The 19,827-nt window shown below is 36.1% G+C and overlaps 1 protein-coding gene across 1 annotated transcript in view; it reads left to right on the top strand.

Moving 5' to 3' along the window:
• The window catches only part of PTH2R (parathyroid hormone 2 receptor), an 86,783-nt gene that overhangs the window by 45,680 nt on the left and 21,276 nt on the right, over nt 1-19,827 (top strand). Inside the window, exons 6-8 of the mRNA XM_032860271.1 lie at nt 292-481; nt 1,663-1,816; nt 10,808-10,868. Of these exons, the coding sequence (XP_032716162.1) occupies nt 292-481; nt 1,663-1,816; nt 10,808-10,868 (405 nt within the window). The remainder of the gene's footprint in view (nt 1-291; nt 482-1,662; nt 1,817-10,807; nt 10,869-19,827) is intronic.

The raw sequence follows: 19,827 nt of genomic DNA, 5'->3' as shown, positions 1-19,827 counted from the left end.
ATATTTTAGTATAATGCTTTAGTATAATATATCATAATAGTTAACTATGCAAAATCAAGATAAACATAGTAGTAGATCAGGTTGAATTTGAAATTATTTCTCAAAAAGTTACATTTTAGTTTTTGATCCCAGTTGTTTCAACTGGAAGTAGATAGTAATGGGTTTCTGTCTTAGTTCAGGCTTACAGTATTTTCTTCTTTTTTTGGAGGAGAGTATGGACTTGTTTATGTATTTTCTTTCCCTATGTCTAATTTCATCCAAATCTAAATACTGAACATTTTCTTTCCATAGACGATTACATTGCACACGGAACTATATCCACATGCACTTGTTTGTGTCTTTCATGCTGAGAGCTGTAAGCATCTTTGTCAAGGACAAAGTGGTCCATGCTCACATAGGAGTCAAGGAGCTGCAGTCCCTGTTGTTGCAGGATGACCTACAAAGTTCCATAGAAATGCCTTTTGTGGACAAATCACAATATGTAAGTGTTTTCACCACTTTCTCTCATTACTAATTCCTATAACATTATAGACAAGTGAAATTTTACAGTCCACTAAATATTAACTTGTTTTGGCTTATGTAATCTCTGAATTAACCAAGATAGATGACCAATTTTTATAATGATATTTACTACCTCAATTCTGTCCTTAAGCTTTACACTTAATTACTCATCATCCTAGACTATTAAAAGTCTTGAGCTCCTTCTGTAAGAACATTCTGGAATGGAAACTTCAAAAATCACATGACCGGAGTGCATTTGATGTATGGCTCATACTAGCTGTCATGGCTTGCCATGTTCAGAAGTAAAAAGCCCACTTGCAAAACCAGAAGTGTGTTATTTGAAAGCCCATGACATTTACTTTATTGTAGATTCATGCTTGTTCCAATATAAGATTCCAGGGTACTTGATTCTGCTTGAAATATGCTGGTGTTACTTAGTAAATAGAATCACTCAATAATTCAGTTAATTAAATCACTGATGCACTATATCTGGGAATTAAGTGCAATAGATTATATGTCTTGATGGTATTAATTAATGCCCTTTCTCTGGCTTTGGCTTTTGCCCTGTAACTTTGTAGTCCCTGCTGATTCTGATTCTGGGCTGGTTTTTGTGACTTGCTTTATCCAATAGAACAGAAGTGGGAGTGATAGTGTGGCAGTGAGGGGTAGAGCTCTGGGAGTGAGCTCTCAAGATTAGCAGAGCCTGGCCTAGATCAACAGAATCACCTAGCCAATGCATGGATTCATAAGATGTAGTAAATGCATATTATTTTAGCCATTGACTTTTGGAGCAGAAAAAAGATGAGAATAAAATAAAGTCATGGTAGAATAATGGTTAATATTTCTTCTTTATGCTTTTCTTGTACTTTCCTAATTTTCTCTGGTGATCAAGTATTATTTTCATAAACAGGAAAAATCAAGGAAAAATGATTTTTTGGTAACTTCTAAAGGAAAACTTACTTTAAAAATAGAATTGAGTTGATAGTTTTAGAGATGCTGTCTTAAAATAACTTTGTTCTGGTCTCATTCAACAGTCTTGGCTTGCCTATAGGCAGGAAACAGATCATAAAAAAGAAATACAGAATTACTTTTTCATGGTCTGATGTTTCATGTAGTATAATTGAGTTCTAATATGATGCAATTCTGGTTTATTTGTAACAGATTGGGTGCAAGATTGCTGTTGTTATGTTCATTTACTTCTTGGCTACAAATTACTATTGGATCTTGGTGGAAGGTCTCTACCTGCATAGTCTAATCTTTGTGGCATTCTTTTCGGACACCAAATACCTGTGGGGCTTCATCTTGATAGGCTGGGGTAAGGTATTTATATCCCTTTTCTCTTTAAACTGTATTATGGATTTATCTTAAATCTACTGATGTGAGAGACAAAAACAAAAGAAAAAATTAAATGTCCTTACTATGTACAGCCCATTGACAAGCACTGGAAACAAGAAGAGTGACATTCCTCTAGGATCTCAGGTGCCTCAATGTTGACACTTTGCTAAGGGCAAAAGGCAATCTTAGCTTAACATTATGCTGACCTCCAAGATCCAGTAAGTCTTCTTTAACATATAAAAATTCCTTTGGAAACTTCCTTTATCTCTACCCATCAGGTACATGTTAGCAATCATCCTTCTAGCATATGGCCCACTGACACACATCTGAAGTGTCTCAGAACTGAGCTTTTACTATACGGTAAAAAACGACCTTTTCTTAACAATACCTAGCTCCACAGGGTCCTGGAAACCTTGTTTCCAAAATTCCTTAGGGACTTATGCTAGCATTAACCCCCTCCCATTTGAAAGTATACAGTCACATGCCTATCACAACCCAAGTGCCACTCTTTCTGCCCATGGGTCCTGTCCCCTTACTTTAATAAAACAACCTTTTCTACCAAACACAACTCAAGAATTCTTTCTTGACTTTGTCCTGAATACTCAGCATTTTCCTGTATCATGTATCCTTAACATACTTTCAGCCATTTTCCTGAAATCTCTCTATCTTACCTTTATATCTTCTTTCTCTTCCACTGTTCATTGGGGAAGATTATTAAGATCAAGTCTACAATCCTCCCAGTGGTAACAAACTTTCCATCTTTAACTTATGGTTAGTGTTCTTAGGTCAGATTCTTGAGAGAATTCTTTGGTGGAAATATAAAAGAACACATTGTTCACCATACACATTTAGAACTGCTATGCTCATATCTTATGTCAATGTCCTGATTTGGCAATAATTTCATCTTAAATATTTTGATATTTAAATTTCTAAGCTATAGTAATGAATGTTGATTTACATTTTTAGATTGTATGATGAGAATTCCATAAAGGAATTTATAAGATCATCTTGACTGCATTTAAAGATACAAATTACCAACTAATTATGCAGACTTATCATGTCTTTTGGAAGGAAATGATGCAGATTACTTTATGCAAAAATGCTTTAAAAAAAAGAGGATATTTATCTCACATTCCAAAAATGCCTTCTCAGCACTACACTGGACTAGGCATTAACTCAACAGGACATGGGGAAAAGGATGTTGCTTGTTCAAATTTAAGAGAAATTGAAACTCATATGTAGTTACAATTAAGAAGCCTCATGATCAACAATTGCAGATCTCTATTGTTATTTTAATACCCACGTTATAAGGTGCTCAGCATATTAAAAAAAAATTAACTGAGCAGCTCAAGATTAAATTTGAAGGGCTTTGTTTTTCTCCTCCAAAGTAAGATTTCCTTGCTTGTTTGGCTTTAATATTGTTTTTTTTTAACATTTGAAAATGTGTAGTAGGGAACATTGAATTTCCTGCTAGTTAATGAATAACTAGCAGGTCTATTTACTTTAAGAAAACAAAGGGTCTATTTACTATGACATTTCATTTATTATGAAATGATTATTGTGAATAAAACTTTATTTCTGAAGGCAGCTTGTCTTTTTTAAAGCTTTCCCTTTGACTAGCAGTTGCTAAAAAAAAAAAAAATGAAAAGGATATTTTACTTTTTAGGTACTTTGGAAATTTCCTGAATAGTTTTTGATAGTTTGCCTTTAAATCAAAATTATATCTGTGTACCAATATAATTACTAGAAGTTGGTAAAGGTGTTGATAGAAAATTCAACAATGAATGTAGACATTTGTCCTAGTTACATTTTATATTTTAGATTTCTACACCACTGGTCATACATAATAAATCCCTTTTTTTTCTCTATGTACCTACTGGTTTGATAGCCAACTCCCCCAGAACTCTTACTTGGTCTCTATTGATGTGATTTGAAGTGAGGTTCCTGAGTGAATGGTCAAGAAAGAATTCTTGAGACATTATTAGGTGCAAAAGGATGTTTTTATGAAAGCTCCGGGACAGGACCACTGGGCAGAAAGAACTGTTCTGGGATTGTGAAGTGCAATTGATTCTATACTTTTTGGAGGTGGGGGAAGTAAAGACAAAGGAAGTTTCCAAAAGGATTTTCATATGGTAAATAAGACTTCTAGGATGGGGGTGGGGGGTGCCTGGGTGGCTCAGTGGGTTAAGCCTCTGCCTTCTGCTCAGGTCATGATCCTAGGGTCCTAGGATCAAGCCCGCTTCAGGACTCTCTGCTCAGTAGGGAGCCTGCTTCCCCCTCTCTCTCTGCCTGCCTCTCTGCCTACTTGTGCTCTCTGTCTGTCAAATAAATAAATAAAATCTTAAAAAATAAAAAGATTTATAGGATGGGGGGTGCTAGCTATTGTCAAGCTAAGGTTGTTTTTTTCCCTCTAGCAAGGCATTAACATTAAAACAGTTGGGAGTTCCTGGAGGAATGTCATATTCTGCCTGCCTTAAGTATTTGTCAATAAGCTCCAAGTTATAAAGAAGTTTAATTTTATCTGCATTTCCTTTTGCCTTTGTTCTTCACATCCTCTGTTACTCAGTCTGTTCCTCTTTAAAGTCAGGAGTTTGTTTCACTTAACCTGCGAAGTTATTTTTCAGACCTTTCTATGAAAAAAACAGAATTTTAAAAAAGTCCAGTGGGTTTGACACGAATATGAATTTCTTCCCTTCTTATACAAATTTATTGATTTGCTCACAAGAACTTTGGCATTGGAATGATAACTACAGTAGATAAGCATCGTTACTTGAAGTGGTCTTTTCATCAAATGGTTTAGGAACAAACATGAAAGCAAGTAGGCCTCCTATGGAAGCTTGCTTTGAAAAACATTTTACATGTGCTGTATCACACACAATTAAGCACAATCTAAAACACTGATAACCAATCTTTAGAGAATTATGGTTCCACATTTGATCTACCTTCTGAATCTCTGTTTGCAACTCCATTAAAAAAATGTTCTAGTCTAGGGTGCATGTAACTATAGTAATACTCTTTTTTTTTTTTTTTTTTTTAATTTATTTGACAGAGATCACAGGTAGGCAGAGAGGCAGGCAGAGAGAGAGAGGAAGGAAAGCAGGCTCCTTGCTGAACAGAGAGCCCGATGCGGGGCTCGATCCCAGGACCCTGGGATCATGACCTGAGCCGAAAGCAGAGGCTTTAACCCACTGAGCCACCCAGGGGCCCCCTATAGTAATATTCTTTAAAGAATATCTCCCCACTGCTGAGGGGCTCAGTCTGTTAAGAGTCCAACTATTGGTTTCTGCTTAGGTCATGATCTCAGGGTCCTGAGGTTGAGCCCCCGTGAGTCTTTCCTTGAGCCCCATACAGGCTCCATACTCATTTTGGAGTCTGCTTGAGGTTTTCTGACTCTGCCCCTTCCCATACTCACAAGAGTGCATGCCCATGTGCTCTCTCTCTCTCAAATAAATAAATAAAATCTTAAAAAAAAAAAACTCCATCACTTAAATGCAGCTACTATTTAATGAATTCAATACCTAAGTCTATTTGATTAATAGACTATTTTCCCCTTAGCACTGACATTCTATTTAGAATATCATCTGATTTAGAAATCAAAAGATTTCTGATCATTTTTCTAGATTCCATTAAGAAAAACAATGATCAAGGGGCGCCTGGGTGGCTCAGTGGGTTAAGCCGCTGCCTTCGGCTCAGGTCATGATCTCGGAGTCCTGGGATCGAGCCCCGCATCGGGCTCTCTGCTCAGCAGGGAGCCTGCTTCCTCCTCTCTCTCTGCCTGCCTCTCTGCCTGCTTGTGATCTCTCTGTCAAATAAATAAATAAAATCTTTAAAAAAAAAAAGAAAAACAATGATCAAAAACATTATAGCTGCTTTGCATGATTCTTTGCTAGAGTAATTTATAGTGAATCCAATTTCACACTTTCTTCCAATGATGTGATTTATTGGTGTCACTAGAGAAGAGACCTTGCTTGGATTCCTTTGTTACTCATTGGACCCAATCATGATAATGTTAAACTCTCTTCAGCTAAATAAATAGAGCTTTATTATTCCCATTATAGTGATGTGGAGCTATAATATTTACATTGATTTTGCTGATTCTTAAGAATAAATTGGATGGGAAGGAAATTACAATCTAAAGAGGAGACGATGCCATATCTGATCATTAGTAAATTGGAGGCAAATGTTTAAAATAACTGTTTTTACACATCTTCATCACAAAACAAATGTATAGAGGAGTAAAGGCAAATTCCAATGATGACTCTGTTTTTCTTTCAATCAACCATGTTCTTAATTTTCCCTCTTCTTGCCTCAATTTTCTCACAAATAAGGCAGTTTATTCTTGGTTCCATTTTCTTCCAAGCATGCATTATTTTTTCTATATATTTAATTTTATATTTGAAAGGTGTCAGTCTTATTTCTTTATTCTTAATGTGGTAATTTGCCTCTATATTAGCAACCATTCTTAATTTTCAGCTCTCAGATAAGATGCCAGAATGTACATATTATCATATAAGATCACCTACCCTGATTATACTGTGTAGTCATGTCTCCGTTGCCAAGCTTTCCTATAGAATATTTTCATATGCTGTAGTCTCTGAAAATAATCAGGAGATGCTACATGTCCAGTTTCATTATCTCTGTATCAGGTGATCTCAATTCAGCAAATATTTTTTGATTATCCAGTAGGCAGTAATGTAATCGAAACACAGAGATATGTGTTGAAGTCTCTGCACACAATAAGCATGCAGTCTGACCTAGTAGGTTATTTTGTTTTGTGTTTGCCTATTCTGATCATACATATTACATTCAAAATATTTGATTTATAAGATCTGTTCTCCAAAAAATTATTTAGGATAGTCAATATAATACCTTTACACAATTAAAAATCTTTCATTGGCTTCAAACAAAATTTAAAAACCTAGGAAAGCTATTTCTCTCTTCCCTTATGATTTTTAATACCATTACTAGTTCTACTGAAGGTAGAGTCAATAAACAATTAGAGTCAATTAGAGTCAATAAAATTAGAGTCAATAACAATTAGAGTCAATAAAAGATCGATATTTCAGCCCTACGTTTATGAAAGATACAGAATTTGAATCTCTCCGCTTATCATTTTTCCCCAAACTTTTTAGATGTGTTTTGGGGTTTTATTCCTAACCCTTTAAGATTGTATAAATTATTACCTCTTTAAAATAAAACAAATTATAGTCACATTTAGATTTATATTTGTAGCAGTTATCTAGATTTATCTCACTGAGTTCACCTGGTTTCAAGATTTCACTTCATCTCCATCAATTTGATCTTTTACAGTTTCTGCCCACTGACCATATTTAATTCAGTAAACATTTTCTTTTTTTATTGTAGCTCTTCTGCTTTAGACTGGTCCTTTCCCACAATGCCTTACTCTATTCCAGAGCATTTTTTTTGGATTATAAATTAGATACATAGTTAAAATATTTCTTTTGTTTCCTATAGCAATTCCATCTCAGGAGGAGGTAGCTCTTCTAAAGTTTTATAAATAGACCCTCTTCTTTGTAGCAATGAAAGACTTTCAAAGGCTTTGCAATTTTCCTGAAAGAGAGATGTACTCCTTCAGTATTGGCTTAGAGAGTTGAGAACAATACTGCCAAAATCATATAGAGGTACTTCTGGGTTCCTTAAAGGATGAAACATAGGTGATGGGTATTGACTCCAGCATTCTATGATGAGTAGTGAGGGAACTGGAAGCCTAACCTAGAGTTTTGTGTCTGAGCAGTCAATACAGATGGATTCCTAGGGGAATCAAGGTTTCTGGTTGGTAAGATACTGTATGTGTTTAGCAAAGCTAGGCATCCTATGTCATGATGGGTGTCTACTTTTTAGGTCTAACTTTATACTTTATGATCAGTTTTGTGATTTTATAATACTACAGTAAGGACCACAGCTAAGGTATGGTTCTATGAAGCTTCTGAAATATCCAAAACAAGATGAAACTACATAAACCAAGGTGAGAAGATCCTATTCATGATCTTTGACTTCAGAGCATTTCTGTTTTATGCAGTTGGCTGCTGCTAAGTTTTTATGTGAAGGAAGGGTTTAATTGCTAACACATTTTAACTACTATTAGTCCAAAATTTCATTTTAAAGAAGAGTAGTAATGGAACCACACAAGAACCCACATCTGTTTACTTTTAGTCTAAAGATTGCATCCTTCTCAGAGTCACTTATTTATACTGACATTTTATGAAGATAACTCAGTTCTCAAGGTAAATGCATTTATTAACATTCAAATTTACATTAAATTTACTCAAATTAATATTTAAATTTAAAATAACATCTAAATTTCAAAAATTTCCCCTTATATTTATGTGTTCTCAATTATGTAATAATATGATACTAATATTGGTGATCAAAAATCCTTAAGGGATACCTGGGTGGCTCAGTCAATAAGTATCTGCCTTTGGTTCAGGTCATGATCGCAGGGTCCTGGGATTGAGCCCCACATAGGGCTCCCTGCTCAGTGGGAAGTCTGCTTCTCCCTCTTCCACTCCCCCTGCTTGTGTTTCCTCTCTTGCTGTGTCTCTCTCTGTCAAATGAATAAATAAAATCTTAAAAAAAAAATCTTTAAATCCCAGAGTGGTTTCAATTTGTTTTCATCCATGGTTGCCTCTGTGCTAGTTTTGTGAGTGGAAGTCTTCCAAGATGATGAGAAAAGTAATTTCATTAAGACACGGTATCTTCCATAAGGTATTTGTTATAATTATCATCTAAAACAGAATTCCAACTCAAGTACCCTTGATCAATGTGTATAGAACACCACACAGGAAATTGCTTGATTGGGAGATTGTAAAGGAAGCAAAAGATAAAGACCTATAAATGAGAAAATGTGAAAATTCTGATCAAGACTAAAGATAGTCAAAGCAGCAGAAGAGTAAAGGGAGATGCATCAGGACTTTTTGAACCACTGTATCAGCAGGAACTCTACTGCATTATACAACATCATTCTTGTTTTTTCTTCATAGTGCTGATTAATAACCAAAGTTATGTTATTAGTTTTGCATCTCCTTCCAGCATATGCTTAAAAAAATAGGGATATTGCTGGTTTATTGTTTTATCTTCTGAAAGTAGAGTAATCCTTGACACATACATAGGCACTTAATAAATGGTTATGGGATAGATGGACGGATGGATGGATAGGTAGGTGGGTAGATACAGAGATGGATAGAAAGATAGATAAAATATGTGAACTGAACTTAAGGGATAACTAGAATTGGGTAGATCTGTTTTTTAAAATATTTTATTTATTTACTTGCCATAGAGAAAAAGAGAGAGAGAGAAAGAGCACAAGCAGGAGGAGCAGCAGCCAGGGGAGAAACAGGCTCCCCACTGAGCAATGAACCCCGATGTAAGACTCAATTCTAGGACTCTGGGACCATGACCTGAGCTGAAGGCAGATGCTTAACCAACTGAGCATACCCCGGCATCCCTAAGTAGATCTATTTTGACAAAAACAATTTCCAATTCTCATAGAATTTGAGCATTTTCAAAATGATGTTTGAAATTCAGATGTTCTAGCAAACAAATAAAATTTGAACATGGAATCATAAAATCTAATAGCCACACAGGCAGGCTGAGGTTAAATTCAATTAGATGATCACTGAGAAGGCCAAAAAATTTTCTATTGCAGGGTATCATCTTGTTTTCACTTTTAATAGCATTTTCCTACATCTGAATCTATTCTTTTTCACTTTTTGCTAAAAAAAGATTATTTGAAAAATTGAAAATGTGTTTTTAAAAGGAAATAATTTAATATTGTGTTTAGCAAAAAATGTTCTAAGTTAGATTAAAATTTTTCTCTCCCTTTTAAGGTGCTTCTTAACTTTTGCAATGTTTCCATAATGCTCTCTCTTTCCTTTCTTTTAACCACTTTCATAAATTCCACAGAATGAGAAGTTGTCCATTAAATCCTTTGGTCCTATTTTGCTGTGTTCCACAGAAGCTATGATTTGTGATCTTTTTGTGTGTGCTGTCAGAGTCTCATCAACTATAACATGAACTGAACAGTCAGCCTTTACCATAGGTGGCCTTTTCAGGCTTGTGGAAAGTCAGTGTAATAGATCTGATGTTACAAGCTCACAAGGTGTTTAACATTTATGAAGGATACATATCTCACACTCAATTCACCAGACTCATATAGCAGGCACCCCTTGGTCTAAATGCATGCAAATGTTTGTCTTCAGCCAATATGAACCCCTCAAAAAGAAGAGGCTAAACTGATCAAAACTTTTAGTTTTGTAACTTCTCAATATAGTTTCTTTTAGAATGGCTAAGTTCTAATTTTTTAAAACGACAGGCTCCCTGCTGCTTCTCATGAGGTCTGTCATGTTTCTTCACTCCTCCTTGAAAGCCTGTAGCTGTCAGGGTGGCAAGAGTCAAATCCAGTGCTGCAACTACTGCCTGCTTCTGGCCGCAGTAACTTCTCTCCCCTCCCAGGATAGCTTGAGGGAATCTATCCCTCAAGGGAAAATTGGGCCCAACCTTCAATCTTTAGACTTTCAGGAACAAATGACAGCAATGTACCTGCTCATTTTTTTGAATGGACAAGATGAAAATTAAGTGGAATTTCTTGTTGATATATCAACATTTTTCATATCTGTTTTTCTCTCTCAACTTTCTAAATTTTAAATTAATTAATTATTTTTAAAGATTTTATTTACTTATTTGACAGAGAGAGAGAGAGACCACAAGTAGGCAGAGAGGCAGACAGAGAGAGGGGGAAGCGGGCTCCCTGCTGAGCAGAAAGCCTGATGTGGGGCTTGAACCCAGGACCCTGAGAACATGACCTGAGCTGAAGGCAGAGGCTTAACCCATTGGGACACCCAGGTGCCCCTCTCTTTCAACTTTTAATAGTATATTCTTATGTGTGTTGAGTATGAGATTAAAAAATTCCCTTAATCTTAAATATGGTCTCTGAATCCTTTTTTGATTGCAGGGTTCCCAGCAGCATTTGCTGTGGCCTGGGCTGTGGCACGAGCAACTCTGGCTGATGCAAGGTGAGTGAAAAAGGAGAGGTAAAGAGAGCACCTCCGATTTTCTCAAGACTCAGTTTTCCTGCCTGGAACTGACACTTGCTGCTGTTGTTGATCCCATGTCCTCTCAGGGATGTCATGTAGGAAATACCTTGATGTGATTGTAGCCTTTGATACATTACCAGTAAGCTATCCAATCCCAGAGGTCATGGGACAGAAGGACTCACAGACCAGATTAGGATGCTTGACCTCTTTGGTTTATAATATTTAAAAATATATTGTGAGAAGCAAGTGGAAGGAGATGGTTAAGTTATCACAGGATATGATGTAAGCATGTGGAAGGACCACACCACCTGATTCCCAGGATGGGCAATTTTCAGATCTGTGCCACATCAGTTTTCCCCACTTCATGGTGTGGTTATGAAGCCCAGATATGAGATTGCAGCAAGGAGACCCACAGACAGAAGGTGCCTCGGGCCAATGACACACATTTGCTTTTTCATATTTTGGGAGGCAAGTATGCCTGGTTGTAGCTGTAGCTTGCTAGTTAGCCTGCTAAACAGCTTTGGGTTTTATTTGTGTTTCTTGGGCAAAGGATATGTGGGATGGGTTTCACCAATCAGTGGCTGAATTAAGATGTTAAGAATATTGAGCACTTCCTGTGTATCAGGGAATATTTTGTGCCTCATATATTTGGTGTATCATGAGTGTTTATTTATCTATTAAGATTTTATTTATTTATTTTAAGAAAGAGATACGGTTGAGGGGAGAGGCAGAGAGAGAGAGAGGGAGAGAATCTCAAGCTGACTCTGCACTTAGCATGGAGCCCAATGCAGGGCTTGATCTCACTGCCCTGAGGTTGTGACCTGAGCTGAAACCAAGAGTCAGAGGCTTAACTGACTGGGCCACTCAGGTGCCCCAGGTGTATCATGAATATTCAGTGTCTAGTTATACTTATGTTTAACATGCATGGGGTCCACTTATTACCTATTTAGTTGAATTTGATGCAAACTATGGGTTTCATCCATCCCATTTTTTTCTTTTTTTGGTCTTCTATAGCACAATTAAATGTTTTCAGAAAAGAAAACAAAAGCACATTAGAATTGGAATCAGTCCTAGTGATTCAATAGGATTTTCAAGTAGACTGGGGTTCATTTAAAGAGGCATTTTATTTTATTTTATTTTTAAAGATTTTATTTATTTATTTATTTGGGAGAAAGAGAAACAGAGACAGTGAGAGAGAGCACAAGCGAGGAGGAAAGGGAGAAGCAGGCTCCCCGCTGACCAGGGAGCCCAACATGACAATCCCAGAACCCTGGCATCACAGTTTGAGCCCAAGGTAGACACTTTTGCAGCTGAGCCACCTGGGCACCCCAAAAGCAGCATTTTAAAGTATAGGGCAGTGATGCTGGATGATAGTTAAAGATGCTTTTTTAGACTAAGGCAGACCTGAGTTCAAATCTTGGTCCAGCTGTTAGTTTTGGGACCACGGGAAACACACATGATCTTTTTGTATGCCCATTGCTTAGTTTAAAGCAGAGATAATAATGTATGAATTATATTAATATAGACAAAACACAGCACAGAGCCTGGCAGCTAGTAGGCACTAAATGGGAACATGATGAGAAAGGGGTTCAGGTGCAGGGAACTCACTGGCCTGTTCTGCTACTTCTTCGTTTTCTGACAACAGATGCCCTACCTGACCTCTCTGAGCCTTGGTTTTTTCATTGATCAAATACAGATAAAATGAATATTCACTTCACAAGAGTGTTGTAAGATTGAGTGAGATATTGTACATAAAACACTATAGGGTTTGGAATAGTAAATACTAAATACTTATTAACAAGTATTATTCCTTTGATTATTTCATTAATTTATACCTATACATAATGTCTGATAAAAAATAATGTTTTTTGTTTATTGTTATTCCATTAGAAAGCAGGACTTATCCTTTCATTAATCTTAACTGATGATATTTATCCTATCAAGTCCATGGAGCCTTGATTCTGCTAAAATTAGAGCTTATAAATGAAGCTGGAGAAGAGATGGGGGCCAGATCTTCCAGACCTTTATAGGTCATACTAGGATTTTTGGCATTTTTTTTTTCAGTGATCATGACAACAAATTTGCATTGTATAAAGATCATTGCCAGGATACTGAGGGAAAATTGGAGAAAAGCAATAATAAAGATGAAGCTAACATTTTTGAATGATACCCACATTCCAGACACTTTTTAAGGGTTCTGCAAATATTAACTTATTTGCACTTCCTATCAAGCCTATGAGACTGAGGCCAGAAAAATTGTACCTGGCATTGCACAGCCACAAATAGTAGAGAAGGAATTTTGTAGACAGTTAGGTTCCAGAGGCACTCAATAAATACTATGGGCAGACTAGAGGTTTCTATTAAGATCACTGGTATTTATTTTCTGTGGAGGAGGAGTGTTGAAGAGGGATTCCTTCTACAGTATCACTGACAGCTGTTTACCCTTCAGTTGCTTAAACAACCCTGATAATGAGGAGTGCGTGGTGGACAATGCCCATTGTACACTGGACAGTTTTTCGTACCTTCATTTTATCTACTCTTTGTCCTTCTACCACTTGTAGTTCTTCCTACTCTCTTGATAAGAAATAGTCCATCACCTGTCTTGGACTTTTCAGTAGTTCACAGTTTTTATTTAGGTATGAGCTCAAGCTTGTGCATTAGTACTGCATGTAAGCATACAGCATTGTCTACTAGCACATGTTTTTCTCATCCACATGATAAAATTATATCCACCTTTCATGGTGTTCAGAAAGGAAAGCCATAGCTACAAGCACTCTACCACTTCAGTGTGTTTCAAAGATGCTATTTCCCCATGTAAAATCTTCATAAAATTCCTTAGCATTTTGTATGTAGATTCTATAATTAATTTCTTTCTTACATACTGTCTTATTTCTCTTGATTTTCATCTATAGCTCTCAGATTAAAAAAAATTATGAATTACAAATAGGCACGAGTGAAATTCTCTGTTTTACAATAGAGAACTGTCCAAAGCTTGCCGATTAGTTCTTATGGATCTATTTTGCCACTTTCCTCCATTTGCTAAGTGTCTATTGAGCAAAGATAAAGTTTGACTCATGCAAGTTGTGAGTTACTAGGAAATGTGTTTTCTCGTCCATTCGTTAATTGTGGCAGTTCCTTTCAGTCTCAGCCTTCCCATTTGTAAAATGGGAATATTCGTGGCTGTGAGTAAGATTGAGTCTGCTGGGGGTAGATTTGAAAATCTGATGAAAGCCCATTTATGAAAAGACTTTGTAAACCCCAGCTTCTATACAAACATTAGGTTAATAGTTGAGGGTTAATATTATCAACAATATCACCATTGCTATACGTGTACAATGATACTGGAAATGTCAAAGAAGACTTAGAGTGTCTGCTATTTGATTTCTTGGGGGGTGGGTTGAGTCAGTAAAGAGGTACTAGATAATGCTATATACTTTCACCTGAGATGTAGAACCATAAAACTTACATTTGAAGTTTTAGAGAAGGTAAATCCTAAGACATTTTTTGGTTTAATCCCTCATTTGCCAGATGAATAAAATGAGACCCAGAGATATCAGGTTGCATCTTCACAGCCTGTAGCAAATTTGACTCATTCATCCGTTCAACGGACATTCCGAGCCTTGAGCACAGAATGCAAGCGAGTATATTCACAAACACATTTTTTTAAAAGATTTTATTCATTTATTTGACAGATAGAGATTACATGTAGGCAGAGAGGCAGGCAGAGAGAGAGAGGAGGAAGCAAGCTCCCTGCTGAGCAGAGAGCACAATGTGGGGCTCGATCCCAGGACCCTGGGATCATGACCAGAGCCGAAGGCAGAGGCTTTAACCTACTGAGCCACCCAGGTGCCCCTCACAAACGCATTTTATATTGAATTAGATAATTAGTTTTCTTAGTTATCTTATATTATTTCTTGAAAATTATGAACTAAATCATAAACCATTAATAGTCATGTATTTTCAAGGAAAACATATTATTTTTCAAGGAAAAAAGTTTATTTTTGAGGCGAAGAATCTCCTTTAGCTACATAATACTTAAAAAATGCAACTGATATTGAATATTTCTCTAAAACAGTTGAGTTAATGTAAAAAAATTAAAGATGTTAGATCATGTTGACTCCTCTGTGCAAAACATTTATTCATACCAACTCAGAATAAAATCTTGAATTCTATAGTGCCCTGATCTGAGCAGGATAATTGGGTTAAGGGGTCATTTTATATTAATTTTGCATGTAAAATAAAACTGTATTATCACATACATAGCATGATTTCAAAATTTCCTAATTTGATTTTTCTTGGAATTCAGCTTCTCTCTAGAGAGTTTTTGAGGGCTTTCTTGAGAGTAATCTGACCTACATATAGTCCTCTGTCACAAAGTTTGAGCTTGGAGCATCTCCAAAGGACAGGTGGGGTCTCTGCTCCTATCTCTTACATTTGAGATTCTTCTTTTTCTGATCTGGACTTTCAAAGCTAGAACTCTGATTTTCTCTGCATCCTGGCCATTTAGAGGTAAGCAAATCAGATCCAGTTTTGAAGACATTCTAGGTGATATTGAAGTCTAAAGGAAGTCTTACAGTCCTGAAATTCTATCAAAAGTTATTTGACTTAGGTAGGGTAAGAAGGTTGAATAGTTTTGATTGGACAAATGAGCTTAAAAAGTGAGTATTTTTGTTTCTCCTTTTACTTGCAAAAGTGAAACACCCTATATGATACCTCATTACCTTTTCCCTGCTCATGCAAAGGAAATGGAATGATGACAGGAAAGGCGGGTCCTGTAATGCAAAGGACCAAGAAAAGATAACCTCTATCAAATCTAGGAAATCTGCAAGGGTCTCAGGGCTTCTGTACTTCCTCTTCTCAGAATGTGAGTCATGGACACAATGCAGTGTTCATTTCACTGGATTCCTCCTGCAGAACATTCATTTCCTATTCCTAATCCTGGCTGTAGAGAGTTTCTACTTTCTAGGCAGAACTGGGTGCCTCATCCTTACCTTTCAGAACTACATTTTTACTGACATTCATTTCTGCATTTTCTAGAGTGTTAAAATTTCATTTACAAAGTCTGAATAGAGGGTAATTTCTGAGCCATGTTAACAAACACAGTGTGAGCTGAGATAGGAAAGAATTAACGAAAAACAAGGATTGATAGTGTTTTCCTTTAAAAAAAGATTCTGAAATCTCAGTTGCCTTTCATATCAAAGGGCAAATTTGAAGCTTTGACATTGAAAACTATCAAAGTCAAGATTTTTCTGTTTTTAGAGGTAGCTGGTTTTGACCTATTTCCAAATATAAGTATTTTGCCGAGCTGGAATTGTGCAATTGAGTTGTAATGTTTTAGGAGACACAATGATGAAATGTTATTGAGGGAAAGAAAGAAGATTGTGAAGATAATACCAAATGCCAAAGCAAAAAGAAAATTTACAGAATCCAGGAGTGTCATAGCTAGTGAATCGGTATTCAATTTATATTAATACAATAATATATGCCACTTTCTATATAGTAGAGAATATTTTTAGGGTAATGTGATAGACGTGCTGCACAACTCAGGAACACTCTTTTATCCTTCTTGTCTAGTTGAATAATGTGAAGCATAGATGCCTACAAAGAATGCTAGGAAATGTTTAATAACATGCAAATGCAAAATTTCCCTTTGATATTTCCATGTTATGCAAACTTCAAGTCCATTGACCTTGCAGATTTCAATGTGGTGGGACCAGAATTACATTTTGGTTTTGAGGTCTAGTTGATTCAACTGTGGTACATCCTTCCAGTGGAATGCTGTCCTACTGCGCTGTCTTGGTACTGATATGGAAAGAAATAAAAAATACACTATTAAAAGGAAAGAGCCAGTTGCTGAATGGAGTATACATTGCATTTTTTGTAGGGTAGGGGAAAATAAGATGATAATATTTGTATCTGTATATGTATAAGAAAACACTAGAAGCATGTAAAATAAAGTAATAAAAGATGTTACCTATACGGAGAGACACAGGGGCCCAGGAAGACAGGAACATGGGAAGGACTGAGATGTCTCCATGGCTGTCTTTTTATACAGTTTGATTTTTGAAATGAGAATGTATTGCCTATATGAAAATATTAAAATGTAAAAATATGTAGTCATTATCTATGTACTGAAAGTGTTTTACCTTCAAGGAATAATTGAAATAGTTTTCTATTATCCAGAATTTATTCGTTAATTTAAAAGTAACTTCTTGATAAGTTTATCATCTAGAATTAAAAAATTACCATTATATCCCTAAAATTTCTTTATAAAATTTCATTTATTGTTCCCACAATCAATGCTAGGTTTCGTCTAAGGAGAAAGAAATGGAGGATTTTATTTATGTATCTTCAAAGTACAACTGTTTAAAGCTACATTACAGTTTCAAGTGGAACTAATTTTTCTCAATACTGTTGCATTTATTTCAGTGTGAAAACTACATCATAAACCAGGTTGAGTGAGATTGAGTCAAACTTACCTTGAATTCAGTTCAATCTAACAAATATTTTTGATTACCTATATGCTTTGTATTCTTCTAGGCACATAAAATACATCAGAAAATAAGAACAATGATCTTTGTTCATGTGGAAACTAAATTCTAGCTGGGTTGGGAGTGAAGCAGAAGATAAACATAACAAATAGATAAATTACATAGTGTTTTTATTAAGTAATGCTAAAAATGAACTTTTAAAGTTAAAGATAAAATCATGGATTTTATGCAGATATAAAATGAGCACTTGTCAATGATTTTTTTTAACTCACTAATTATTAAGGGAAGCAGTAAGATGTTATATTATAACTTGTTCAGAGAAGAAATTAAAAAATCACATGCCTGTGTTTAGCAAAAGGAACCCTGGAATAAATTTATAAATACATGAAACAATTCATAAGGCAATGATCAATCACATTTCATTGAACACAACTAGTTTTCATTTCTAAGCACAAAAATCATTTGCATCTAGTTTTCTGTTGCATTTCTACCAACAAGAATCATTTGCATTACTGTCAGCTTTCTATTGCATTTCGATGGTAAGAATGATTTGCATTATTGTCAGTATTCTATAGCATGTGGAAGTATAGCATAAAATTGTTGGAGCTTCTGGAAGTAAGAGGACTTTATCTTCCCTGTGATAAGAAAAATGAAGTATCAGGTGTACCACATTTATTTACTTACTTATTTATTTAAGATTATTTCAGAGGGAGAAAGAATGGGGGAGAGAGGGGGAGAGGGAGAGGAAGTGGGGAAGAAGACTCTTTACTGGGCATGGAGCCTGACATGGGGATCTATCTCACAATCCCAAGATCATGACCTGAGCCCAAACCAAGAGTTGGACTTTCAACCAACTGAGGCACTCAGGTGCCTCCATGTGCACCACATTTATTTATTTATTTATTTATTAATTATTATTTGTATTATGTTATGTTAGTCACCATACAGTACATCATTCATTTTTGATGTAGTGTTCCATGATTAATTGTTTGCATATAACACAGTGCTCCATGCAATATGTGCCCTCCTTAATACCCATCACTAGCTAACCCATCCCTCCACTCTCCTCCCTTCAGTTTGTTTCTTAGAGTCTCTCATGGTTCGCCTCCCCACTCCGATTTCCCTGCCTTCATTTTTCCCTTCCTTCTCCTATTGTCCTCCATGCTGTTCCTTACGTTCCACAAATAAGTGAAACCATATGATAATTGACTTTCTCTGGGACTTATTTCACTTAGAATAATCTCCTCCAGTCCCATCTATGTTGATGTAAAAGTTGGATATTCATCCTTTCTGTTGGCTGAGTAATATTCCATTGTATTATGAACCACATCTTCTTTATCCATTTGTCTCTTGAAGGGGATCTTGGATCTTTCCACAGTTTGGCTATTGTGAATATTGCTATGAACATTGGGGTACATATGGGTCTTCTTTTCACTACATCTGTGTCTTTGGGGTAAATATCCAGTAGTGCAATTGCTGGGTCATAGGGTAGCTCTATTTTTAATTTTTTGAGGAACCCCTGCACTGTTTTCCAAAGTGGATGTACCAACTTTCATTCCCACCAACAGTATAAGAGAGTTCCCCTTTCTCCACAACCTCTCCAACATTTGTCATTTTTTGATTTGTCAATTTTTGCTATTCTAACTGGTGTAAGGTGGTATCTCAATGTGATTTTGATATGAATTTACCTGATGGCTAATGATGATGAAACTTTTTCCATGTGTCTTCTTTTGAATACTATCTCTACATGTCTTCTGCCCATTTTTTGACTTGATTATTAGTTTTTTGGGTGTTGAGTATGAGAATTCTTTCCAGACCTTGGATACCAGCCCTTTGTCTGTAGTGTCATTTGCAAATATCTTCTCCTGTTCTGTGGGTTACCTCTTTGTTTTGTTGACTGTTTCCTTTGCTGTGCAGAAGACTTTTGTCTTGATGAAGTCCTAAAAGTACATTTTTGCTTTTGTTTCCCTTGCCTTTGGAGACATGTCTTGAAAGAAGTTGCTGTGGCTGATGTCGAAGAGGTTATTGCCTATGTTCTTCTCTAGGATTTTGATGGATTCCTTTCTCACATTGAGGTCTTTCATCCATTTTGAGTTTATCTTTGTGTATGGTGTAAAAGAATGGTCCAGGTTCATTCTTCTGTATATGGCTGTCTAATTTTCCCAGCACCATTTACTGAAGAGACTGTCTTTTTTCCATTGTATATTTTTTCCTGCTTTTTTGGAGATTATTTGACCATAGAGTTGAGGGCCCATATCTGGGCTCTCCATTCTGTTCCATTGGTCTATGTGTCTGTTTTTATGCCAGTACCATGCTGTCTTGGTGATCATAGCTTTGTAATATAGCTTGAAGTCAGACAATGTAATGCCCCCAGCTTTGTTTTTCTTTTTCTTGGCCATTTGGGGTCTTTTCTAGTTCCATACAAATTTTAGGATTGTTTGTTCCAG

The sequence above is a fragment of the Lontra canadensis genome, unplaced genomic scaffold (genome assembly GCF_010015895.1).
Source record: "Lontra canadensis isolate GAN:19392208 unplaced genomic scaffold, GSC_riverotter_1.0 scaffold18, whole genome shotgun sequence".
In the NCBI taxonomy this organism is placed as follows: domain Eukaryota; kingdom Metazoa; phylum Chordata; class Mammalia; order Carnivora; family Mustelidae; genus Lontra; species Lontra canadensis.
Note: the sequence above shows the minus strand (reverse complement) of the source record. Positions and strands in the feature narration are given on the sequence as shown.